The sequence below is a fragment of the Tympanuchus pallidicinctus genome, unplaced genomic scaffold, assembly GCF_026119805.1.
Source record: "Tympanuchus pallidicinctus isolate F22 unplaced genomic scaffold, pur_lepc_1.0 scaffold19, whole genome shotgun sequence".
NCBI lineage: Eukaryota > Metazoa > Chordata > Aves > Galliformes > Phasianidae > Tympanuchus > Tympanuchus pallidicinctus.
Window position 1 is genome coordinate 16967356 of NW_026294710.1, and position 27638 is coordinate 16994993.

A 27638-nucleotide genomic window follows, 5' to 3' on the forward strand; every position below is an offset into this window, starting at 1 on the left:
CAACACAGCCCCAACTCAAACCCAACACAGCCCCAACCCAATCCTAACTCAAACCCAACCCAAACCCAACCCAATCCCAACTCAAACCCAACCCAGCCCAACCCAATCCCAACTCAAACCCAAACCCAACACAGCCCCAACCCAACCCCAACCCAAACCCAACCCAGCCCCAACCCAATCCTAACTCAAACTCAACCCAGCCCCAACCCAATCCCAACTCAAACTCAAACCCAACACAGCCCCAACCCAATCCTAACTCAAACTCAACCCAGCCCCAACCCAATCCCAACTCAAACTCAAACCCAACCCAGCCCCAACCCAATCCCAACCCAAACCCAACCCAGCCCCAACCCAATCCCAACTCAAACCCAACACAGCCCCAACCCAATCCTAACTCAAACCCAACCCAAACCCAACCCAATCCCAACTCAAACCCAAACCCAACACAGCCCCAACCCAACCCCAACCCAAACCCAACCCAGCCCCAACCCAATCCTAACTCAAACCCAACCCAGCCCCAACCCAATCCTAACTCAAACTCAACCCAGCCCCAACCCAATCCCAACTCAAACTCAAACCCAACCCAGCCCCAACCCAATCCTAACTCAAACTCAACCCAGCCCCAACCCAATCCCAACTCAAACTCAAACCCAACACAGCCCCAACCCAATCCTAACTCAAACTCAACCCAGCCCCAACCCAATCCCAACTCAAACTCAAACCCAACACAGCCCCAACCCAACCCCAACTCAAACTCAACCCAGCCCCAACTCAATCCTAACTCAAACTCAACCCAGCCCCAACCCAATCCCAACTCAAACCCAAACCCAACCCAGCCTCAACCCAACCCCAACTCAAACCCAAACCCAACACAGCCCCAACCCAACCCCAACTCAAACCCAACCCAGCCCCAACCCAACCCCAACTCAAACCCAACCCAGCCCCAACCCAATCCCAACTCAAACCCAACCCAGCCCCAACCCAATCCTAACTCAAACTCAACCCAGCCCCAACCCAATCCCAACTCAAACTCAAACCCAACACAGCCCCAACCCAATCCTAACTCAAACTCAACCCAGCCCCAACCCAATCCCAACCCAAACCCAACCCAGCCCCAACCCAATCCTAACTCAAACTCAACCCAGCCCCAACCCAATCCCAACTCAAACTCAAACCCAACACAGCCCCAACCCAATCCTAACTCAAACTCAACCCAGCCCCAACCCAATCCCAACTCAAACTCAAACCCAACCCAGCCCCAACCCAACCCCAACTCAAACCCAACACAGCCCCAACCCAATCCTAACTCAAACTCAACCCAGCCCCAACCCAATCCCAACTCAAACCCAAACCCAACCCAGCCCCAACCCAATCCCAACTCAAACCCAAACCCAACCCAGCCCCAGCCCCAACCCCAAACCCAACCCCAGCTCAACTCAAATCTAATCCCAACCCAACCCCAACTCCACCCCAACTCAACCCAACGTAACCCAACCTCAGCACAACCCCAACTCTACCCTATCCCAACCCCAAACCCAACCCAAGCTCAACCAACTCCAACACAACGTAACTCAACTCCAACCCAACCCCAATCCCAATTCAATCCAACCCCAATCCCAATTCAATCCAACCCCAACCCAACTCAGACCCAACCCAATCCAACCCAACACAACCCAATGCGATCCAACCCAACTCCTATCTCCAACCCAACTCCGTCCCGACCCAACCCCAATACAACACAACCCCATCACAATTCCAAACCTACCCCAAAGCCACTCCAACTTCAATCCCACTCAATCCCAACCCCAATTACAACCCAACACTAACCCCACCCCCAAACCAATGCAACCCAACCCCAATCCCACTTCAGCACAACCCCAACTCAAACCCAACCCAACTCTGAACCCCAAACCCAACCCCAACCCTTCTCCAACCCCAACCCAAACTCAATCCCAACCCCAACCCAGTGCAAGCCAGCCCAATCCCAACCCCAACTCAACCCAACTCCAACCCAACCCGACCCCAACTCCAACCCCAACCTTAAACCAACTCTCCAACCCCAACCCAAACTCAATCCCAGCCCAAACCCCAACCCCAGTCCAACCCCAACCCAACTCTGACCCCAAGTGAACCCAACCCCAAACCCCAAATTGGACCCCAACCCAACTTCAACCCCAATTCAATCCAATGCCAACCCAACTCAATCCCAAACCAACCCCAAACCTCAAACTTGACCCCAACACCACTACATCTCCAGCCCAACTCAATCTCAACCCAACCCCAACCCAATGCAATCCAACCCCAACTCAATCCCAATCCCAACCCCAATCCCAACCCCAACCCCAATGCAATGCAACCCAACCCCAACTCAATCCCAATCCCAACCCCAACTCAATCCCAATTCCAACCCCAACCCCACCCCCAACCCCAACCCCAATGCAATGCAACCCAACCCAAGCTCAAAGTCAACTCAATCCCAACCCAAACCCAACCCCAACTCAATCTCAACCCTAACCCAACCCCAATACCAACCCAACCCCCAAACCAACACCAAACCAACACCCAATCCAACACCAAATCCAACCCTGACTCAACCCCAGCCCTAACCCTAAGCCAACTCCAATCCCAAACCAACCCCAAATCCAACCCAACCCCAACTCAATCCCAACCCAATCCCAACCCCAACCTCAACCCCAACCCCAGCCCCAACTCAATCCCAAGACTAACCCTAACCCAACCCCAATCCCAACCCAATCCCAAACCATCCCCAACCCTAACCCAACCCCAGCTCAATCCCAACCCAATCGCAAACGCAGCTCCAAGTCAATCCCAAACCTAGCCCTAACCAAACTCAGCACCAACCCCCAAGCCAACACCAACCCAACATCAACCCCAACCCCAACTCAATCCCAACCCTAACCCAACCCCAATCCCAAGCCAACCCCAACCCTAACCCAACCTCAACTCAATCCCAATGCCAACCCCAACCCCAACTCAACACCAATCTCAACCCCAATTCAATCCCAACCCAACCCCAACTCAATCCCAAGCCTAACCCTAACCCAACCCCAATTACAACCTAACCCCAATCCAACCCCAACTCAATCGCAACTCCAACTGAACCCCAATGCCAACCCAACCCCAACCTCAACACCAATCTCAACCCCAATTCAATCCCAACCCAATCCCAACCCTAACCCAGCCCCAATACCAACCTGACCCCCAAACTAACACCAACCCAACACACAACCCAACCCCAACCCCAACCCAAACTCAATCCCAATCCAACTCCAAACCAACCCCAAATCTATCCCAATCCCAACCCTAACTAAACCCCAATCCCAAACCAACCCTAACCCAACCCCAATTCAATCAAAACCCAATCCCAACCCCAGCTCCAACTCAATCCCAAACCTAACTCAACCCCAATGCCAACCCAACCCCCAACCCAACATCAATCCTAACCCAACCCCAACCTCAACTCAATCCCAAAGCCAACCCAACCCCAACCTCAACACCAACCTGAACCCCAATTCAATCCCAAACCAACCGCAACCCAACCCCAATACCAACCTGACCCCCAAACCAACACCAATCCAACACCCAAAACCAACACCAACCCCAACCCAACCCCAAACCCAACCCCAACTCAATCCCAACCCCAACCCAACCCCAAACCCAACCCCGACTCAATCCCAACCCCAATCCAACCCCAAACCCAACCCCAACTCAATCCCAACCCCAAACCCAACCCCAACTCAATCCCAACCCTAACCCAAGCCCAATACCAACCCAACACCAACACCAACCCCAAACCCAACTCAATCCCAAACCCCAAACTCAACCCCAAACCCCAACCCAAGCCCAATACCAACCCAATACCCAACCCAACACCAACCCCAACCCCAACCCCAACTCAATCCCAACCCTCACCCTACCCCGATGTCAACCCAACCCCAACTCAATCCCAACTCTAGCTGAACCCCAATGCCAACCCAACCCCAACTCAACCCAACCCAATCCCAACCCTAACCCCAATCCCATCCATTCCATGGCTCTGTGATCTCAGGACTGAACTCAGATGCTGAGGAAAATGGGGAGGGAACAGTCCCCATCTTTCTGCAGGGCAGAACAACTGGGATATCAGTGTGCTCCAGGGATGGTGGTTTGGTTTTCTTTTTTTTTTTGCTTAGAGGTCCCCATAGAACAATTTTTGCTCACAAAAAGCATTTTTTTCCCACGTACAAAGCCCTCTTCTGGACACCAGTGTCAATCTTCTTCAAATAAAACAAGGCTCTGTGGTGGCAACGGAGGAGTTGGCCGTGGTTCTATCATTAAATTACATTTCTACATAAACAAAACCCCAAAGCTTTTTATTTAGAGCAAAGAACAGAGCGTGGAGGGCTTTACAGGACAGCCATTTTTGGTGCAATGCCTTCAGATCAATATGAATCCACATGTGTCCATCCTCCTCTGGTGCACGATCCGGGGGCCCCGTGCTGCAACCCCCCACTGCCCGGCATGCTCAGAGTCAGGGGTAGGGGGGGAGCATGGAGGTGGGCAGTGGGGTGCAGCGGGGGGCAGGAGGGCAGCAGGGCCAAGGGGGGGCCCTCCAAGGGCTGCCAGGGAGTTGGGAGGGGGCTGCTGCCTGCGGGATGGCACAGGGATCAGGTAGGGGGGGGGTGAAGGCACCCATCCCCCTGCAGACCCTCATGAGGCTGGGGGGAGGAGGGTGAAGGCGCCCATCCCACTGCAGACCCTCGTGGGGCTGGGGGGGTGGGGGTGAAGGCACCCATCCCCCTGCAGACCCTCATGGGGCTGAGGGGGGGGTGAAGGCACCCATCCCCCTGCAGACCCTCATGGGGTTGGGGGTGGGGGTGAAGGCACCCATCCCTCTGCAGACCCTCGTGGGGCTGGGGGGGGGGGGGGGGGTGAAGGCACCCATCCCCCTGCAGACCCTGGTGGGGCTGGGGGGGGGGTGAAGGCACCCATCCCACTGCAGACCCTCATGGGGTTGGGGGGGGGGGTGAAGGCACTCATCCCACTGCAGACCCTCATGGGGTTGGGGGTAAATGGGGAGGAGGTCCCTGCAGCCCCTAAGCACCACGCAGTGCCCTGAGACCCCTCCTTGGCTGTGCCCACTCCCCCCCCCCAAAGGCTTCATCCTTCCCCCCCCCCCCAGCCCTCCTTACCGCAGCAGCCAGCATCCCATGAGCGAGATCTGGGGGTGCAGAGGTGCAGAGGGATCAGAGGGCCTGGGGGGGCTCCGAGGGGCTCTGAGAAGCTGGGGGGAGCAGCTGGGAGGTGCTGGGGGGGGGGGGGGGAGGGGGAGCAGAGAGCAGAGCATCACCCAGCATCCATTGGATGAGCTGGGTCATATTGGGGGAAGGGGGGGTTGCATATTGGGGGGGTCTCCTGGGGAGGGTGTCCCCATGGCTGCACGCTCCAGCCCTTCAGGATGACATTTTTGGGGGGGTGTGGGGGGGGAGGAGATGCTGGGAAGCAGTACAGACCCCCCCCCCCCCTCCCCATGCAGGTCCAGCCCCTCTCCTACCTGTGCAGAGATGGGGGCTGCCGTGGCAGGGGGGGACAGGAGCCACTCACACCAGGAGCCTGCATGGGGGACCCTGCGTTGGGTTGGGGTGCACAAGCAGAGGCCGTGCCCCCTCCCCAGACTCCTTTGCAGCCCCCAGCCCCTCCTAGGCCATAAGATGGGGGTCTTGCCCCCCCCTCTTCCCCCCCCAACCTGGGGGCTCTCACCTGCACCATTGGCCTCCATCCCCTGCCTGGCTTCACGTCGCCATTTGGCTCTTCTGTTGGAGAACCACACCTGGGGATGGGGGGGGGGGGGAGAGGGGGGGAGATGGTGAGGTTGTGCCCCCTCTGTGCTCTGGGATGCTGGGACGTGGCAAGGAGCGTGCAAGAGAGTGTGCTAAGGAGTGTGCAAGGATGTGCTGTGCAATGTGCCAAGGAGTGTGGAAGAGAGTGTGCTAAGGAGTGTGCAAGGATGTGCCTTGCAATGTGCCAAGGAGCGTGCAAGGGAGTGTGCTAAGGAGTGTGCAAGGATGTGCTTTGCAATGTGCCAAGGAGTGTGCAAGGGAGTGTGCTAAGGAGTGTGCAAGGATGTGCCATGCAATGTGCCAAGGAGTGTGCAAGAGAGTGTGCCAAGGAGTGTGCAAGGATGTGCTTTGCAATGTGCCAAGGAGCGTGCAAGAGAGTGTGCTAAGGAGTGTGCAAGGATGTGCCTTGCAAGGAGTGTGCAAGAGAGGGTGCAAGGACGTGCCTTGCAACGTGCAGGTGTGTGCCATGGAGTGTGCAAAATGCTTGTGCCCAAGACATGCACACGCAGCACAGGGGTGCACAGTGGGGGGGTCCGTGCAACAAATGCTTGTGCAAAACAGACAGGTGGAACACAGGGGTGCAGAATGGGGGTCTGTGCAAACACACACACGTGCAAAACAAGGATGTGCAGCACAGGGGTGTGCAATGGGGGCCTGTGCAACGCATGCATGTGCAAAGCAGCCATAAGCAACACAGCTGTGCACAATGCAGCTCTGTGCAAGGCATGCATGGGCAAAACAGCCGTATGCAACACAGGGTTGTGCAATGGGGGCCTGTGCAACACACACACGTGCAAAACAGAAACGTGCAACACGGGGGTGCAGAATGGGGGTCTGTGCAACACGTGCGTGTGCAAAGCAGGCACATTCAACACAGGAGTGCAGAATGAGGGTCTGCAACACACACACGTGCAAAACAAGCATGTGCAATGCAGGGGTGTGCAATGGGGGCCTGTGCAACACACTCACGTGCAAAACAGCTATAAGCAATACAAGGGTGTGCAATGGGGGCCTGTGCAACATACGCATGTGCAAAACAGGAACGTGCAGCACAGGGGTTTGCAACGGGGGCCTGTGCAGCACACGCATGTGCAAAAAAGCCATAAGCAACACAGGGGTGCACAATGGGGGTGTGTGCAAGGCATGCATGTGCAACACAGCCGTATGCAACGCAGGGGTGTGCAACAGGGGCCTGTGCAGCACACACACGTGCAAGACAGGTGCGCCCAAGCACCATACCTGGATGGTGATGTCTGGCAGTCGAGTGGCCGCAGCCAATCGTCCTCGTGTGCTGCTGTCTGGGTATTTTCCCCTTTGGAACTCTGCAGACGGGGTGCAATCAGCCCCCAGCCTTTGCCCCCCCCCCCCTCCAACCCCCTTCCCAACCCAATGAAGCCCAACGGACCCCCACCTTCCTCCAGGGCTTTGGATTGCTGCTGGGACAGCGTCGTCCTGCTGCGCTGCCTGCTGCGGCCTGGGGGGGGTCCTGGGGGGGGCTGGGGTTCTGCAGCTGTGATGGGAGAGGAGGGGGCTGGGATGGAGGGGGAAGGGTGGGCATAGGAAAGGAGACAGTGGGTGCGTGCATCCATGTGTGTGTGTGCATCCTAACGTGTGTGCATGTCTGCAAATAGGCATGCATCCAAACGTGTGTGTGCATGCCTGCAGGTGTCTGCATGCATCCCTGTGCGTGCACGTCTGCAAATATCTGTGCATCCTCGTGTCTGTGCATGCCTGCAGGTGTCTGCATGCATCCCTGTGCGTGCACGTCTGCAAATATCTGTGCATCCTTGTGTCTGTGCATGCCTGCAGGTGTCTGCATGCATCCCTTTGCGTGCACGTCTGCAAATATCTGTGCATCCTTGTGTCTGTGCATGCCTGCAGGTATCTGCATGCATCCCTGTGTGTGTTTGCATGCCTGCAGGTGTGCATGCACAGCCACATGTGTGCACATACCTGCGTTCTCCCCCCCCGGCAGCACAGTGGGGCTCAGCGCGCCCTGCAGAGCCCTGAGCACCCGATTGATGGAGGAGACCTGGGGAGGAGATGGGGCTGCAGATGGGATTGGGGGGGGGGGGGGGAAGAGGAAGGGGGTGGGCAGCACCATGGGGCAGGAGAAGCAGCTTCCCCCCACCCCAAATCCTCCCCAGTCTGGCCCTATGCAGCTCACCCCAATTATGAGACCCCCGCTCTCGTATCTCCTTGCACCCCCAAACCCAGGACCCCCCCCAGCCTCACATCCCCATTCAGCCACCCCTGAAAAATGGGACCCCCACCCTCCCATCCCCATGTAAACCAATCCCAGAACCCCTTACCCTCATATCCCCCATGCAACCCCCCCCAAAATGGGACCCCCACCCTCACATCCCCATTCAGCCACCCCTCAATATGGGACCCCCACCCGCTCATCCCTAGGCAACCTCCCCCAAATACAGGACCCCCATCCCAACATCCCCACAAACCCACCCCAAAATGAGACCCCCACCCTCTCATCCCTATGCGACCATCCCCAAACACAGGACCCCCATCCTGACCTCCTCATGTTCCCCCCCCCCCTCAAAATGGGACCCAAACCCTCACATCCCCACCCAACCTCCAATCCCGGGACCCCCACCCTCACATCTCCATACAGCCACCCCAAAACGGGACCCCCACCCTTCCATCCCCTCCCAACCCCCAATCCCAGGACCCCTAACCTCACATCCCCATGCATCCCCCCAAACATGGGACCCCCCATCTTGCATCTCCACACACTCACCCCAAACATGAGACCCAACCCCCAAACATGGGACCCCTACCCTCACATCCCCATTCAGCCACCCCTCAATATGGGACCCCCACCCTCACATCCCTTTGCAACCATCCCCAAACACAGGACCCCCATCCCGACATCCTCATGTTCCCACCCCAAAATGGGACCCCCACCCTCCCATCCCCACCCAACCCCCAATCCCAGGACCCCCACCCTCACATCTCCATACAGCCACCCCAAAATGGGACCCCCACCCTCACATCCCCATGTAAACCAATCCCAGTACCCCCTACCCTCATATCCCCCATGCAACCCCCCCCAAAATGGGACCCCCACCCTCACATCCCCATTCAGCCACCCACTAAAAATGGGACCCCCACCCTCTCATCCCTATGCAACCATTCCCAAACACAGGACCCCCATCCTGACCTCCTCATGTTCCCCCCCCCAAAATGGGACCCAAACCCTCACATCCCCATGCATGCCCCCAAACATGGGACCCCCACCCTCACATCCCTTTGCAACCATCCCCAAACACAGGACCCCCCGTCCCGACATCCTCATGTTCCCCCCCCAAAATGGGACCCCCACTCCCCCATCCCCATCCAACCCCCAATCCCAGGACCCCCCACCCTCACATCCCCATGCATCCCCCCCCAAAACGAGACCCCCACCCTCACATCCCCATTCAGCCACCTCTCAATATGGGACCCCCACCCTCTCATCCCTATGCAACCATCCCCAAACACAGGACCCCCATCCCGACATCCTCATGTTCCCACCCCAAAATGGGACCCAAACCCTCATATCCCCATGCATGCCCCCCGAAAACGAGACCCCTACCCTCACATCCCCATTCAGCCACCCCTCAATATGGGACCCCCACCCTCACATTCCCTATGCAACCCCCCTCAAACACAGGACCCCCCATCCCGACATCCTCATGTACCCACCCCAAAACGGGACCCAAACCCTCACATCCCCACGCACCCCCAGTCCCAGGACCCCCACCCTCACATCTCCATACAGCCACCCCAAAATGGGACCCCCACCCTCACATCCCCATTCACCCAACCTCCAATCCCAGGACCCCCACCCTCACATCCCCATGCATCCCCGCAAACACGGGACCCCCACCCTTACATCCCCACACACCCACCCCAAAACGGGACCCCCACCCTCACATCCCCATTCAGCCACCCCTCAATATGGGACCCCCACCCTCACATCCCTATGCAACCCCCCTCAAACACAGGACCCCCATCCCGACATCCTCATGTACCCACCCCAAAACGGGACCCAAACCCTCACATCCCCACGCACCCCCAGTCCCAGGACCCCCACCCTCCCATCCCCACGCATCCCAACCTCCCCCCTTTCCCCCCCTCTCCATCCCCACTCACGCTGGGGCTGCTCTGGTTGCCGCAGAGCCCCTCGAGGCGCAGCTGCTGCCTGATCTCCCACGCGAAGAGGGACGGCCGCTCACGCTTCAGCTGCGCGATTCGTGCCACCACGGGGGGGGGAACAGCACGAGCTTTGCCACCCCGCAAACTTTTAGGTCTCACCGAACCGGTCCGGTAATAACGGCTCAAGATTTTGCTGACGCAACCATTGGACACCTATGGGGTGGATTTGGGGAGGTGGGGGGGGGATTTGGGGGGGTGGGATGGTGAGGATCCCCCTTCCCCCCCCCCCCCCCCCCCCCGCCTCCAAGTCAGTGCGTACCTGGAGGCTGCGGGAGATGTCGGTGCTGCGCACGCCGCGTGCTGCCAGCAGGATGATGCTCTGCCTCTTGCATGGGGGGAGAGGGCAGCCGTTGGTGTAGACCCCCCCCAGCTGGTTGATGCTGCTGGGGCCTGGGGGGGAGGGGATAAGATAGGGTGAGGAGGGGGGATTCAATCATGGAAGGAGGAGGAGTGGGGATGGGTGGTGGTGGGGGGGGGGGGGGGGTCCCTGTCTTCTGTGTGCGGAGAGAAACACGTGCTGAATTGGGAGGTGGAGCTGAGGGGGGGGGGATTGGGGGTGTGGGGGGTGGCGTTGGTTGGAGTGTGAAGAAATGGGCCGTGGGGTGAGGGGGGAGCGTGCAAGGATGGGCTGTGTGCAGTGTGGGGGGGTGCGGAGCAAAGCGTGCCGTGGGGTGCGCAACAAAATGAGCCGTGGGGTGTGCAGGGATGTGGCACAGTGAGCCATTGAGAGTGCAACAAAGTGTGCCATGGGGATGTGCCTAGGAGTGTGTGAAGGAGTGTGCAACAAAGTGTGCAGCAAAGTGTGCCATGGAGTGAGGCAAGAGTTTGCAGCAGTGCATGCCATGGAGTGTGCAAGGATGCGCCACAGTGAGTCAAGGAGTGTGCAACAAAATGTGCCAAGGATGTGCAACAAAGTGTGCCATGGGGATGTGCAGGGATGTGCCAGAATGAGCCATGAAGTGTGCAACAAAGTGTGCCATGGAGTGTGCAAGGATGTGGCACAGTGAGTCAAGGAGTGTGCAACAAAATGTGCAATGGAGTGTGCAACAAAGTGTGCCATGGAGTGTGCAGGGATGTGACACAGTGAGCCATGCAGAGTGCAACAAAATGTGCCATGGGGATGTGCCAAGGAGTGTGCAACAAAATGTGCCATGGGGATGTGCAGGGATGTGCCAGAATGAGCCATGAAGTGTGCAACAATGTGTGCCATGGAGCATGCAGGGATGTGCCAGAGTGAGCCAAGGAGTGTGCAACAGAGTGTGCCAAGGATGTGCAACAAAGCGTGCCATGCAGTGTGCAAGGATGTGCCACAGAGTGAGCCAAGGAGTGTGCAACAAATTGTGCCATGGAGCGTGCAGGGACGTGCCAGAGTGAGCCATGCAGTGTGCAACAAAGTGTGCCAAAAAGTGTGCAGCAAATTGTGCCAAAAAGTGAGGCAAGAAGTGTGCAAGGATGTGCCATGGAGTGAGGCAAGTTTGCAGCAGTGCATGCCATGGAGTGTGCAAGGATGTGGCACAGAGTGAGCCATGCAGGGTGCAACAGAACGTGGCATGGGAGTGTGAAAGGATGTGCCACAGAGTGAGCCATGGAGCGTGCAATAAAATGTGCCATTGAGTGTGTCCATGAGTGTGCCAAAAAGTGTGCAGTAAAGCATGGCATGGAGTGTGCAGGGATGTGCCACAGTGAGCCAAGGAGCGTGCAAGTGTGCCAGGGAGTGTGCAATGGAGCATGCCATGAAGTGTGCAAGGATGTGGCACAGAGTGAGCCATTGAGAGTGCAACAAAATGTGCCGTGGGGATGTGCCTAGGAGTGTGTCAAGGAGTGTGCAACAGATTGTGCCATGGAGTGTGCAGGGATGTGGCACAGAGTGAGCCATGGAGTGTGCAAGAAAGTGTGCCGTGGAGTGTGTCAATGAGTGTGCCAAAAAGTGTGCAACAAAGTGTGCCACTGAGTGTGCAGGGATGTGGCACAGTGAGCCAAGGAGCGTGCAACAAAGTGTGCCATGGGGATGTGCCAAGGAGTGTGTGAAGGAGTGTGCAACAAACTGTGCCATGGAGTGAGGCAAGAGTTTGCAGCAGTGCATGCCATGGAGTGTGCAAGGATGTGGCACAGAGTGAGCCATGCAGTGTGCAACAAAGTGTGCCATGGCAATGGAGAGGGCAAGGCCGTGCCATGGGGCGTGCAGCAAAGCACGGCAAGGGGTGTGCAAGGATGTGCAACTGGGTGTGCAACTGAGTGTGCAATGGAGGGCTGACCTCGCTGCTGCATGGAGAGGCGTCGCGGGGTCTCGGTGCTGGGGAGGCTCATCCTGGAGCTGTTTGTGCAGGGGGGAAAACACAGCTGAAGCAGCTGCAGCTTCACCGCCTGCACTGAACCTGGACGGACAAAAAGCTGATGCACCAACCCCCAAAGCAACGAAACACCCAAAGCTCCAACATCTGACACACGAAACCCCAGTGAGTGGAACCCTGGTGCACTGAAACCCCAAAGCACTGAACCCCAAAGAAGCAAATCCTGATACATCAAACCCCCAAAGCCCCAAACCCCAAAACATTGAACCCCAAAGCACTGAAACCTGATGAACCAAACCCCAAAGCACTGAAACCCCAAAGCACCAAACCCCAAAGCAATGAACCCAATAGAAGCAAATTGTGATACATCAAACCCCAAAGCACCAAGCCCCAAAACACTGAACCCCAAAGCACCAAACCCCAAAGCACCAAACCCCAAAGCAGCAAACCCCAAAGCAGCAAACCCCAAAGCAGCAAACCCTGGTGCACCAAACCCCACAGCACTGAAACCCCAAAGCTCCAAACCCCAAAGCATTGAACCCCACAGAACCAAACCCCAAAGCACCAAACCCTGATGCATCAAACCCCAAAGAACCAAATCCCAAAGAACCAAATCCCAAAGCACTGAATCTGGGCACACCAAACCCCAAAGCACCGAACCCTATGCTCTGAACCCTGACACACCAAACCCCAAAGCACTGAAACCCCAAAGCAATGAACCCCAAAGCACTGAAACCCCAAAGCACTGAAACCCCAAAGCACTGAACCCCATTTCCCCAACCTGGACTCACCAGATCCCGAAGAAATGAACCCCAAAGCTTCAAACCCTGAGGCACCAAACCCCAAAGCACCAAACCCCAAAGCACCAAACCCCAAAGACTGAATCTGGACACACCAAACCCCAAAGCACCAAACCCTGATGCTCTGAACCCTGATGCACCAGAACCCAAAGCACCAAAATGCGAAGTATTGACCCCAAAGCACCAAACCCTGATGCACCAAACCCCAAAACAATGAACCCTAAAGCTCCAAACCCCAAAGCCCCAAACCTCAAAGCCCCAAGCCTGGACACAGCAAACCCGAAGAAATGAACCCCAAAGCACCAAATCCTGATGCACCAAACCCAAAAGCACCGAATCCCAAAGCACTGAAACCCCAAAGCACTGAAACCCCAAAGCACCAAAGCACTGAATCCCAAAGACTGAATCTGGACACACCAAACCCCAAGCACTGAAACCCCAAAGCATTGAACCCCATTTCCCCAACCTGGACTCACCAGATCCCGAAGAAATGAACCCCAAAGCCCCAAACCCTGACACACCAAACCCCAAAGCACCAAACCCCAAAGCACCGAATCCCAAAGACTGAATCTGGACACACCAAACCCCAAAGCACCAAACCCTGATGCTCTGAACCCTGATGCACCAGAACCCAAAGCACCAAAATGCGAAGTATTGACCCCAAAGCACCAAACCCTGATGCACCAAACCCCAAAACAATGAACCCTAAAGCTCCAAACCCCAAAGCCCCAAACCTCAAAGCCCCAAGCCTGGACACAGCAAACCCGAAGAAATGAACCCCAAAGCACCAAATCCTGATGCACCAAACCCAAAAGCACCGAATCCCAAAGACTGAATCTGGGCACACCAAACCCCACAGAACCAAACCCTGAAACACCAAACCCCAAAGCACTGAACCCCAAAGCACTGAACTCCAAATCCCCAAACCCTGACACACCAAACCCCAAAGCACCAAACCCTGATGCTCCGAACCCTGATGCTCTGAACCCTGACACACCAAACCCCAAAGCACTGAAACCCCAAAGCACTGAAACCCCAAAGTACCAAAGCACTGAATCCCAAAGACTGAATCTGGACACAACAAACCCCAAGCACTGAAACCCCAAAGCATTGAACCCCATTTCCCCAACCTGGACTCACCAGATCCCAAAGAAATGAACCCCAAAGCACCAAACCCTGACACACCAAACCCCAAAGCACCAAACCCCAAAGCACCGAATCCCAAAGACTGAATCTGGACACACCAAACCCCAAAGCACCAAACCCTGATGCTCTGAACCCTGATGCACCAAACCCCAAAGCACCAAACCCAAATTCACTGAATCCCAAAGACTGAATCTGGGCACACCAAACCCCACAGAACCAAACCCTGAAACATCAAACCCCAAAGCACTGAACCCCAAAGCACTGAACCCCAAAGCACTGAACTCCAAATCCCCAAACCCTGACACACCAAACCCCAAAGCACCAAACCCCAAAGCACTGAATCCCAAAGACTGAATCTGGACACACCAAACCCCAAAGCACCAAACCCCAAAGCACCAAACCCTAAAGCACTGAACCCCAAAGCACTAAAATCCAAAGCACTGAACACCATATCCCCCAACCTGGACTCACCAGATCCCAAAGAAATGAACCCCAAAGCACCAAACCCTGACGCACCAAACCCCAAAGCACCAAACCCCAAAGCACCGAATCCCAAAGACTGAATCTGGACACACCAAACCCCAAAGCACCAAACCCTGATGCTCTGAACCCTGATGCACCAAACCCCAAAGCACCAAACCCAAATTCACTGAATCCCAAAGACTGAATCTGGTCACACCAAACCCCACAGAACCAAACCCTGAAACATCAAACCCCAAAGCACTGAACCCCAAAGCACTGAACCCCAAAGCACTGAACTCCAAATCCCCAAACCCTGACACACCAAACCCCAAAGCACCAAACCCCAAAGCACTGAATCCCAAAGACTGAATCTGGACACACCAAACCCCAAAGCACCAAACCCCAAAGCACCAAACCCTAAAGCACTGAACCCCAAAGCACTAAAATCCAAAGCACTGAACACCATATCCCCCAACCTGGACTCACCAGATCCCAAAGAAATGAACCCCAAAGCTCCAAACCCTGAGGCACCAAACCCCAAAGCACCGAATCCCAAAGACTGAATCTGGACACACCAAACCCCAAAGCACCAAACCCTGATGCTCTGAACCCTGATGCACCAGAACCCAAAGCACCAAAATCCAAAGTATTGACCCCAAAGCTCCAAACCCTGAAGCACCAAACCCCAAAACAATGAACCCTAAAGCTACAAGCCCCAAAGCCCCAAACCTCAAAGCCCCAAGCCTGGACACAGCAAACCCGAAGCAATGAACCCCGAAGCACCAAATCCTGATGCACCAAACCCCAAAACACCAAACCCAAATGCACTGAATCCCAAAGACTGAATCTGGGCACACCAAACCCCACAGAACCAAACCCTGACACACCAAACCCCAAAGCACCAAACCCCAAAGCACTGAATCCCAAAGACTGAATCTGGACACACCAAACCCCAAGCACTGAAACCCCAAAGCACTGAACCCCATTTCCCCAACCTGGACTCACCAGATCCCGAAGAAATGAACCCCAAAGCTCCAAACCCTGAAGCACCAAACCCCAAAGCACCAAACCCCAAAGCACCGAATCCCAAAGACTGAATCTGGACACACCAAACCCCAAAGCACCGAATCCCAAAGACTGAATCTGGGCACACCAAACCCCAAAGCACCAAACCCTGATGCTCTGAACCCTGATGCACCAGAACCCAAAGCACCAAAATGCGAAGTATTGACCCCAAAGCACCAAACCCTGAAGCACCAAACCCCAAAACAATGAACCCTAAAGCTCCAAACCCCAAAGCCCCAAACCTCAAAGCCCCAAGCCTGGACACAGCAAACCCGAAGAAATGAACCCCAAAGCACCAAATCCTGATGCACCAAACCCCAAAACACCAAACCCAAATGCACTGAATCCCAAAGACTGAATCTGGGCACACCAAACCCCACAGAACCAAACCCTGAAACACCAAACCCCAAAGCACCAAACCCCAAAGCACTGAATCCCAAAGACTGAATCTGGACACGCCAAACCCCACAGAACCAAACCCTGAAACACCAAACCCCAAAGCACCAAACCCCAAAGCACTGAATCCCAAAGACTGAATCTGGACACACCAAACCCCACAGAACCAAACCCTGATGCACCAGAACCCCAAAGCACCAAAATGCGAAGTATTGACCCCAAAGCTCCAAACCCTGATGCACCAAACCCCGAAGAAACGAACCCCAAAGCTCCAAACCCTGACGCACCAAACCCCAAAACAATGAACCCCAAAGTTCCAAACCCCAAAGCACCGAACCCCAAAGCCCCAAACCCCAAAGCACCGAACCCCAAAGCCCCGAACCCCAAAGCCCCAAACCCGGACGCACCAACCCCCGCCGCGTTCCTTCCTCTCCGCTGCGCTGTGCGCGGCTTCCTGCGCGCACGCAGCCAGCAGAGCGCACCAGCTCAGAGCGCGATCCCAAACGGGACCCGGGGGGGGGAAGGGGGGGTAGATGAGGGGGGTGTGAAATGTGTGGGTTCGGTACCTTCGGAGCCGAACCGGGCCGAGCAGAGCCGGAGGGAGCCGAGCTGTGCGGGTGGACGGAGAGGAAGAGGGGAGGAAGGAGGCGGCCCCGACGGCTCGGAGGAGCGCATGAGCCCGCAGAGCAGCGCGGAGTTCCCGCAGAGCAAACAGAGCCGGGCCGGGCGGTGCGGCAGATGGTGGGTGTCGGACCCACCATAAAGTCGGCCCACGCTCCGGTTTATTGCGTGGATGTGTCTGTATGTATAGATAGATTTATTTTTTTTCTTGCTGCTGTTGAGCTGAGCAAATAGAGGGAGGCTCGGAGAGATGGGTGCCGAGGGTGCGTTGCGCACCGACCCCGGCACAGATGGCCCCTCGGGCCGGCCCAGATAAAGGCGAGTTGTAAACCTCAAAGCACAATATTTGGAGAGCAAATAGCGGAGGGGGGAGCGCGGTCCCTCTGCTCCGTCCCCCCGCGGGAACGGGGCTGCGCTTCGCGGTGCGCTCCGGCCCCGCACTGCCCGCACGGAGCCGCCTCTCAGTGCCATCTGCTCCCAATTACACATTAACCACAAGCGCTCCGGCCCGGCCCCGCTCCGGCCCCCACCGAAACGCGCTGTCACCCCCCCTTCTCTCGACGGCCCCGGCCCTCCAGACCCTTCCCCGGTCCCCAACCGGGGAGTCGCGACGCGGCAATGAGAATCGGACGGAGCCGACATTCGGAGCTGCACCTCTCGCAGCTCTCCGGGCACCGCCGGACCCCATCGTAGCCCCCTGCGCTGGTGGGGGGGGGTCCCGTGCGTAACGCAGCGCCCCGGGGAGAGCTGCGGGGCGCGGGGGCTCCGTGCGCTCCGGGACGGCCCCGCCGCTCCCCTCTCCCCGCCGGACCCATCCCCACCCCCAGTCCTCTCCGCCGCCCCCCGACCCCCCTGCGCCGCTGCCCCCCCTGCACCCCTCCCGGGTAGAGCGCACGGAACCGCCGCGCCGCGCACCCGCCGCCCCACCGCGCTGCGCGCCACGGGTTGGGGTGAGGGGAGGGGGGAAGGCGAGGGAGTGAACCCAGGGGGGGCATGGGGGGGTCACGGGGAGCTGCGAGTCGGGGGGCTGCGGGGAGAGGGGTGGGGGGACGTGGGCTGTGTGCGCTGCGTGAGGTGGGGTGGGTGAGAGGGGGGGAATGGAGAGGGGAGACGTCGGGTGGAGAGGGGAGAGGTGGGATGGGGAGGGTGGCGGGGATGGGGGTGTGGGGACGTGGGGAGAGGTGGGGAGAGATGGAAAGAGATGGAGGGATGGAGAGGGATGGAGAGGGATGGAGAGAAATGGGGAGAGATGGAGGGATGGAGAAATGGAGAGAAATGGGGAGATGGAGAAATGGAAAGGGATGGAGAGAGAGAGAGGGATGGAGAGAGATGGAGAGATGGAGAGAAATGGAGAGATGGAGAGAAATGGGGAGAGAGAGAGAGATGGAGGGATGGAAAGAGATGGAGAGAAATGGGGGAGAGATAGAGGGATGGAGAGATGGAGAGAGATGGAGAGGTGGAGAGAGATGGAGAAATGGAGAGATGGAAAGAGATGGGGAGATAAAGAGAGATGGATAGAGATGGAGAGGTGTAGAGATGGAGAGGTAGGGAGAGGTGGGGATGTGGAGAGGTGGAGGTGCTGGAGAAATGGAGAGAGGTGGAGACATGGATGGACAGAGGTGGAGAGGTGGAAGGTGGAGAGGTGGGGATGTGGAGAGATGGATGGAGAGCTGGAGAGTGTAGAGAAGGAGACGTGGAGAGGGGTGAGAAGATAGAGAGGCAGAGAGAGATGGAGACATGGAGGGAGAAGTGGAGACATAGATGGACAAGATGGAAAGGTGGAGAGATGGAGAAATGGGGAGATGGAGATGTGGGGAGATGGGGAAGTGGGGAGATGGAGACGTGGAGGTGAAATGTGGAGACATGGAGATACAGGGATGTGGATATGGGGAGAGGTGGAGACAGAGAGACGTGGGAGATGGAGAAGTGAAGAAATGGGGAGGTGGACAGGTAGAGAGATGGAGGGATGGGTAAAAAGGGGACAGAGACAGAGAGAAGGATGGATGGAGATGGAGAAATTGGGATGGAGAGATGGACAGACAGAGGTGGAGAGGTTGAGATGGAGACGGGGGGAGGTGGACAGACGGACAGAGACGGAGAGGTTGAGATGGACAGGCAGTTGGAGAGATGGATGGACAGGAGGAGAGGTTGAGATGGAGATGGAGAGAGGTGGAGAGAAAGATGGAGAAGCTGAGATGGGGAGATGGACGGACAGAGATGAGAGGTTGAGATGGAGAGATGGATGGACGGGGATGGAGAGGCTGAGATGGAGAGATGGACAGAGATGAAGAGGTTGAGATGGAGGGGCTGAGATGGAGAGATGGACAGACAGAGTTGGAGAGATGGCTGGACAGAGACAGAGATGGGTGGACAGGCGGAGAGGTTGAGATGGAGAGAGGTGGAGATAAAGATGGGGAAGCTGAGATGGGGAGATGGATGGACAGAGATGGAGAGGCTGAGATGGAGAGATGGATGGACGGGGATGGACAGGTTGAGATGGAGACATGGATGGGGACAGAGATGGAGAGGTTGAGATGGAGAGATGGATGGATGGGGATGGAGAGGTTGAGATGGAGAGATGGATGGATGGGGATGGAGAGGTTGAGATGGAGAGATGGATGGATGGGGATGGAGAGGTTGAGATGGAGAGATGGATGGATGGGGATGGAGAGGTTGAGATGGAGAGATGGATGGATGGGGATGGAGAGGTTGAGATGGAGAGATGGATGGATGGGGATGGAGAGGCTGAGATGGAGAGATGGACAGAGATGGAGAGGTTGAGATGGAGAGATGGATGGACGGGGATGGAGAGGCTGAGATGGAGAGATGGACAGAGATGGAGAGGTTGAGATGGAGAGATGGATGGATGGGGATGGAGAGTTTGAGATGGAGAGATGGATGGATGGGGATGGAGAGGCTGAGATGGAGAGATGGATGGATGGGGATGGAGAGGTTGAGATGGAGAGATGGATGGATGGGGATGGAGAGGGTGAGATGGAGAGATGGACAGAGATGGAGAGGTTGAGATGGAGAGATGGATGGATGGGGATGGAGAGTTTGAGATGGAGAGATGGATGGATGGGGATGGAGAGGCTGAGATGGAGAGATGGATGGATGGGGATGGAGAGGTTGAGATGGGGAGATGGATGGATGGGGATGGAGAGGTTGAGATGGGCAGAGGTGGAGAAACGGACAAAGACAGGGAGAAGTGGATCCGTCTGTCTTGATGGAGACAGAGAGACACGAGCGAAGAGGTGGAGAGGTGGACATGGAAAGGGGGAGGCATGAGGACAGATGGAGAGGTGGAAAGACGGAGGCAGAAAGGGGAATGAAGGAATACGGACAGGTGGGCAGCTGGAGAGCTGGAGATTCCCCCCCTCCCAGCACCCCATGGGTGTCACCTGTGTCCCCCCCAGCCCTCCCCACCCCCCCATGAGTGACACCACTGCCCTCCCTTCCCCCCCCCCCAGCCCCCATAGGTGTCATCCCGGGGAAGGTAAGGGATGCTGATGTTCCAGGGATGGGGCAGGATTTCCTTTTGGGTTCCCAGCATAGGGTGGCTGTGGGGACACGGGTGACACCCACGTACTGCTGCCCCTTCCCCCCATCCTGGCATTGCTGGGGAAGCTGTGGGGGGAAGGGAAGAGGGGATGGACGGACAGACAGAGGGATGGACACAGCTGCAGGAAAGCAGCACTGAGGACGGGGGGGGGGGGGGGGGGGGGAGGGGGAGGAGAGGGGAACATTGGGGATTTGCTGCTGCTTCTCAGCATAGGCAGCGGTGGCATTTGGATTGGAGACGGGCACTGGTGACACCTGGGGACAGTTGGAGCTTCCAGCCCAACCATTCTGTGCTTCTGTGGTCTATAAGCATCCTTACAACCCAACCACTGCATGGTTCTACGGCTCTGTGATCTGTAAGGACCCTTCCAACCCAACCACCCTATGGTTCTGTTGTCTTCACTGTCCCTTCCAATCCAACCACTCTGTGTTTCTATGGTTCTATGACCTTCAAGGACCCTTCCAACCCAACAACCCTATGATCTGTGGTCTACAAGGTCCCTTCCAACCCAACCACTCTGTGTTTCTATGATTCTATGACCTTCAAGGACCCTTCCAACCCAACAACCCTATGATCTGTGGTCTACAAGGTCCCTTCCAACCCAACCACTCTGTGTTTCTATGATTCTATGACCTTCAAGGACCCTTCCAACCCAACAACTCTATGATCCTGTGGTCTACAAGGTCCCTTCCAACCCAACCACTCTGTGTTTCTATGATTCTATGACCTTCAAGGACCCTTCCAACCCAACAACTCTATGATCCTGTGGTCTACAAGGTCCCTTCCAACCCAACCACTCTGTGTTTCTATGGTTCTATGACCTTCAAGGACCCTTCCAACCCAACAACCCTATGTTTCTCTGGTCTACAAGGTCCCTTCCAATCCAACCACTCTGTGTTTCTATGGTTCTGTGATCTGTAAGGACCCTCCCAACCCAACCACCCTATGGTTCTCTGGTCTACAAGGTCCCTTCCAAACCAACCACTTTGTGTTCCTAAGGTTCTGTGATCTTTAAGGACCTTTCCAACTAAATCATCCTATGGTTTTATTGTCTGTAAGGTCCTTCCAACCCAATAATTGTGAACTTCTATGGTTCTATGATCTTTAAGGACCTCTCCAACCCAACAATCCTATGGTTCTGTGGTCTATATCGTCCTTCCAACCCAACCATTGTGTGTTTCTATGGTTCTATGACCTTCAAGGACCCTTCCAACCCAACAACTCTATGATCCTGTGGTCTACAAGGTCCCTTCCAACCCAACCACTCTGTGTTTCTATGGTTCTATGACCTTCAAGGACCCTTCCAACCCAACAACCCTATGGTTCTCTGGTCTACAAGGTCCCTTCCAACCCAACCACTCTGTGTTTCTATGGTTCTGTGATCTTTAAGGACCTTTCCAACTAAATCATCCTGTGGTTTTATTGTCTATAAGGTCCCTTCCAACCAATAACTGTGAACTTCTGTGGTTCTATGATCTTCAAGGACCCTTCCAACCCAACCACCCTATGATTCTGTGGTGTATATGGTCCCTTCCAACCCAACTATTGTAGGATTCTGTAGTTCTATGATCTGTAAGGACCCTTCCAACCCAACAACTCTATGATTCTGTGGTCTATATGGTCCTTCCAACCCAACCATTGCGGGATTCTATAGTTTTATGACCTTCAAGGACCCTTCCAACCCAACAACCCTATATTCTGTGGTCTACAAGGTCCCTTCCAACCCAACCACTGTGTGTTTCTATGGTTCTGTGATCTTCAAGGACCTTTCCAACTAAATCATCCTATGGTTTTATTGTCTATAAGGTCCCTTCCAACCAATAACTGTGAACTTCTGTGGTTCTATGATCTTCAAGGACCCTTCCAATCCAACCACCCTATGATTCCCTGGTCTAGAAGGGCCCTTCCAACCCAACCATTGGCTGCTTCTATGGTTCTATGATCTTTAAGGACCTTTCCAACCCAAACATTGTGGAATTCTATAGTTCTGTGATCTTCAAGGACCCTTCCAACCCAACCATTGTGGAATTCTATAGTTCTGTGATCTTCAAGGACCTTTCCAACCCAAACATTGTGCATTTCTATGGTTCTATGATCTTCAAGGACTCTTCCAACCCAAACATTGTGCATTTCTATGGTGCTGTGATCTTCAAGGACCCTTCCAACCCAAACATTGTGCATTTCTATGGTTCTATGATCTTCAAGGACCCTTCCAACCCGAACATTGTGCATTTCTATGGTTCTGTGATCTTCAAGGACCCTTCCAACCCAAACATTGTGCATTTCTATGGTTCTGTGATCTTCAAGGACCCTTCCAACCCCAACATTGTGCATTTCTATGGTGCTGTGATCTTCAAGGACCCTCCCAACTCAAACATTGTGCATTTCGATGGTGCTGTGATCTTCAAGGACCCTTCCAACCCACCAATTTTGCATTCCTATATTCTATGACCTGTAAGGACCCTTCCAACCCAACCGCCCTATGGTTCTATGGTCTTTACGGCCTCTTCCACCCCACAATCCATGCATGATTCTGCTTCCACAATCCTACAAATCCGCGACCCTACGATTCCACGATGCCACACTTCTGCGATCCCGTGATCCCACATTTCCATGATCCTACAGCTCCATCATCCCGTGGTCCTACAAATCCAGGATCCTACGGGTCTACCACCACAATTCTATCGTCCTATAATCACATTCTCCTAGGATTCCCCTACTGGGAATCCAGTGGTGGGACAGGGAAGGAGCTGGGGTGAGCAGAGGGCAAGCAGTGCATCCTGCCCCACTGGGAGCACACGGTGTGGGGCTGTGGGGCTGCTGGGAAGCAGGGCTGTGCCTGGGGCAGTGCAGGGCTCTGCAGCACTGCTGGGTCGCAGGCACCCCATACAACCCCACAGCAACCCCACGGACCCCCACACAACCTCTTGTATCCCATAAGTAATCCCATGGAAGCCCATGAACTCCATGGATTCCCCACACAACCCCATGCACCCTCCTGAAACCCTCACAATCCCACAGCACCCCCATGCGATCCCATACAACCCCATACAACCCCATACAACCCCTTACAACCCCATACAACCCCATACAACCCCATACAACCCCTTACAACTCCATGCAACCCCTTACAACCCCTTACAACCCCATACAACCCCATGCAACCCCTTACAACCCCTTACAACCCCTTACAACCCCTTACAACCCCATACAACCCCATACAACCCCATACAACCCCTTACAACCCCATGCAACCCCATACAACTCCATACAACCCCTTACAACACCATACAACCCCTTACAACTCCATGAAACCCCATACAACCACATACAACCCCTTACAACCCCATACAACACCATACAACCCCATACAACCCCTTACAACCCCATACAACCCCATACAACCCCTTACAACCCCATTCAACCCCATGCAAACCCATGCAACCCCTTACAACCTCTTACAACCCCATGCAACCCCATGCAAACCCATGCAACCCGATACAACACCATGCAACCCCATGCAACTCCATACAACCCCTTACAACCCCATGCAACCCCATTCAACCCTATTCAACGCAGTGCACTCCATGCAACCCCATACAACCCCATGCAACCGCATACAACCCTTTACAACCCCATACAACCCTATGCCACCCCTTACAACCCCATACAACCCCATGCAACCCCTTACAACCCCATGCAACCCCATGTAACACCATGCAATCCCATACAACCCCATGCAACCCTATACAACCCCATTCAACCCCATGCAACCCCATGCAACCCCATGCAACTCCATACAACCCCATGCAACCACATACAACCCTTTACAACCCCATACAACCCTATGCCACCCCTTACAACCCCATACAACCCCATGCAACCCCATGCAAACCTCTTGCAACCCCTCCCAGCTCCATGCGACCCCTTGTATCTTGTGTACTCCATGCAACCCCATGCAAATCCGTGCAACCCCATGCAATCCCATGCAAATCCATGCACTTTGTGCACCTCCATGCAACCCCACATATCTCATGCACTTCATGCAACTGCATGCAGCTCCACACACCCCCATGCAACTCCACGCAACCCCACACAGTCCCACGCAACTCATACACTCCATGTAACCCCATGCAACCCCACGCATTCCATGCGACTCTATGCAACCCCATGCAACCCCCTGCACCTCATTTACTCCAGGTAATCCCATGCAAATCCATGCAATCACATGGACTCTATGCAACCCCCATGCAACTTCACGCACCTCCTGCATTCCATGCAACCCCATGCAACCCCCTGCACTTCATGTACTCCAAGCACTCCCATGCAAATCCATGCAACCCCACACGACTGCTTGCAACCCCATGCACTTCATGTACACCATGCAAACCCATGTAACCCCCTGCAACCCCATGCACCTCACGTACCTCCACGCAACCCCATGCACCTCATGCACCCCATGCAACTTCATGCAGTTCCACACAACCCCATGCAACTGCACACAACCTCATGCATCTCCACACAACTTCATGCAAGTCCAAGCAACCCCATGCAACTTCATGCAACTCCATGCAACTCCACACAACCCCATGTAACTCATGCACTCCATGCAGCCCCATGCATCTCCATGCAAACCCATGCACCTGGTGCATCTCCATGCAACTTTATGCAAATCCATGCAACCCCTTGCACTTCACTTACTCCACGCAATCCCATGCAAATCCATGCAGCCCCATGCACTCCATGCAACCCCACACAACTCCATACAGTCCCATGCACTTTATGCAACCCCATGCAAATCCACGTAACCCCATGCAACTTCATGCACCTCCTGCACCCCATGCAACCCCACGCAACTGCATACAACACCATGCATCCCCACGCACCTCCATGCAACCTCATGTATCTCATGCACTCCATGCAACCCCACACAACTCTGTGCAACTCCACACACCTCCTGCTCTCCATGCAACCTCAGGCAACTCCATGCAACTTCATGCAACCCCATGCACCTCCATGCAACCCCACATATCTCATGCACCCCATGCAACTTCAAGCAGCTCCGTACAACCCCATGCAACTCCACACAACCTCATTCAACTCATACACTCCATGCAACCCCATGCAACCCCATAAAACCCCTTACAACCCCATAAAACCCCATGCAACCCCATGCAACCTCATTCAACCCCATGCAACCCCATTCAACCCCATGCACTCCATACAACCCCATGCAACCCCATGCAACCCCATGCAACCCCACACAACTTCATGCAACCCCATGCACCTTATGTGCTCATGCAAATCCATGTAACCCCACACAACCCCATGCAACCCATGCAACCCCATGCAACCCCATACAACCTCATGCAACCCCATGCACCTCCATGCAGCCCCACGTATCTCACGCACCCCATGCAACTTCATGCAGCTCCACACAACCCCATGCAACTCATGCACTCCATGCAGCCCCATGCATCTCCATGCAACTTCATGCAACTCCGTGCAATGCATTCCATGCCACTCTATGCAAATCCATGCAACCCCCACACTTCATACAAATCCATGCAACCCCATGCAGTCCCATGCAACCCCACACACTTCATGCACTCCATGCAACCCCACACAACTCCACACAACCCCATGCACCTCATGCATTCCATGCAACCCCCTGCAACCCCACGCAACTGCATGCAACCCTGTGCAAACCCACGCAACTCCACGCAACCCCATGCACCTCATGCATTCCATGCAACCCCATGCAAACCCACTCAACTGCATGCACTCAATGCAACCCCATGCACTCCATGCAAACCCATGTAACCCAACACATCCCCCATGCACCCCATGCACCCCATGCACCCCTACGCACTCCATGCAACCCCATGCACCTCCATTCTACCTCACGCATCTCATGCACTCCGCGCAACCTCCATGCAACCCCTCACACTTCATGCCCTCCATGCAACCCCGTGCACCCTGTGCAATCCCATGCACCTGATGCATTCCATGCAGCCTCATTCACTTCCATGCAAGCAACCCCACGTATTTCATGCACTCCATGCAATCCCAATCTCATCTTGCCCGTGTTTGGGTTGGGGAGGAAGTGGGGGGGATGGGGGGGGAGGGGGTAGAAGCAATTACTTCTCCTACACAAAATGCATCGAGAATCCCAAGACCCCCCCCACGTCACCAACCCTGGCCCCATTTATTGCAGTGCTCCCACCTACATCATAATACATCTTTTTTTTTGGGGGGGGGGGGAGGGGGAAGTTGCAGGCTGAAAAGATTATGGAGGCATTTTAAAAGCAGCGATCTGCTTTGGGGTGGGGTTGGGGGGGAGCAGGAGGTGATGGTTTGCCCTTTAGCACTGGAGAGAGGGAGCTTTGGGGACCCCTAGGATGGGGGGGTCAGACACCCCCATGTAAAAGCAGCATAGCAAGGGGGGGGGTCGTTCTTTCCCAAAAGCCTTTTATGGAAAGGAGGGGGCATAAAATAGGGAGGGGGCATAAAATGGGGCGGTGTTTTGCCAGCCTTATAGTGGTTGGAATAGGGGACCCCTTCCACAACCCCTATGTGGGGGCACAGTTTGGGGACCCCCTCCCAAAGCCCCTCTGAGAGCACGATTTTGGGGGTGGAGGGGGATATTTCCCTTAACCCCCACAGAAGGCATAATGGGGGGGTTGGGGGGGGAGTTCCATCACCCAGCCCTTATGCTGGGGGGGGGAAAATGGGGGGGCCTTTCCCAAAAGCCTTCTGGAGGGGTCAGATGGGGGTGGATCCCTTCCTCCAGCTCCTATAGGGATACATGTTGCCCCATGGGGGGGATGGGGGTGACGGGGGGTGGCGACAAGATGTGAATTCCCCGCCCCCCCGCCTTATAGGAAGCGTTAATTTCCCCTCCCCCTTCTCTGTCGCTTCCACCGCGCGTCTGGCGCGGGATGATGACGTCAGAAGAAAGCGGGCGTGTCTTGTAATGGCTCCGCCCCTCCGCGCGCGGCGCCTGGACACGTGGGAGCCGCGCGCCGCTTTGCCGACGTGTCCCTGGCACCGGGTGCCCCGGAAGTCCCGCCCTCCACCAGTGGGCGGGGCGTCAGCCTAAGGGGCGGGGATTCTCGTGACGTCACCAAGCACAGCCAGTAGGGGCGGGGCGAGCGGCGGATCCGCTCTTCTATTGGCCGACGGCGAGGCGAGGGGCGGGAGATCGGCGCTGACCACTCCCCCTTTTCCCGCCCTCCGC

General features: G+C 55.6%; 1 protein-coding gene across 1 annotated transcript; it reads right to left on the reverse strand.

Annotated features, from left to right (window-relative positions):
• Nucleotides 1-5188: 5188 nt before the first annotated feature.
• On the reverse strand, nt 5189-16890 carry PAX4 (paired box 4). The gene is made up of 8 exons (XM_052680800.1): nt 16782-16890; nt 10315-10445; nt 9993-10208; nt 7752-7872; nt 7252-7371; nt 7080-7162; nt 5747-5830; nt 5189-5221 (listed from the first exon to the last, which is right to left on the reverse strand). Exons 1-8 carry the CDS (start codon nt 16888-16890, stop codon nt 5189-5191), a joined length of 897 nt encoding a protein of 298 aa, XP_052536760.1.
• Between the last annotated feature and the right edge of the window lie 10748 nt (nt 16891-27638).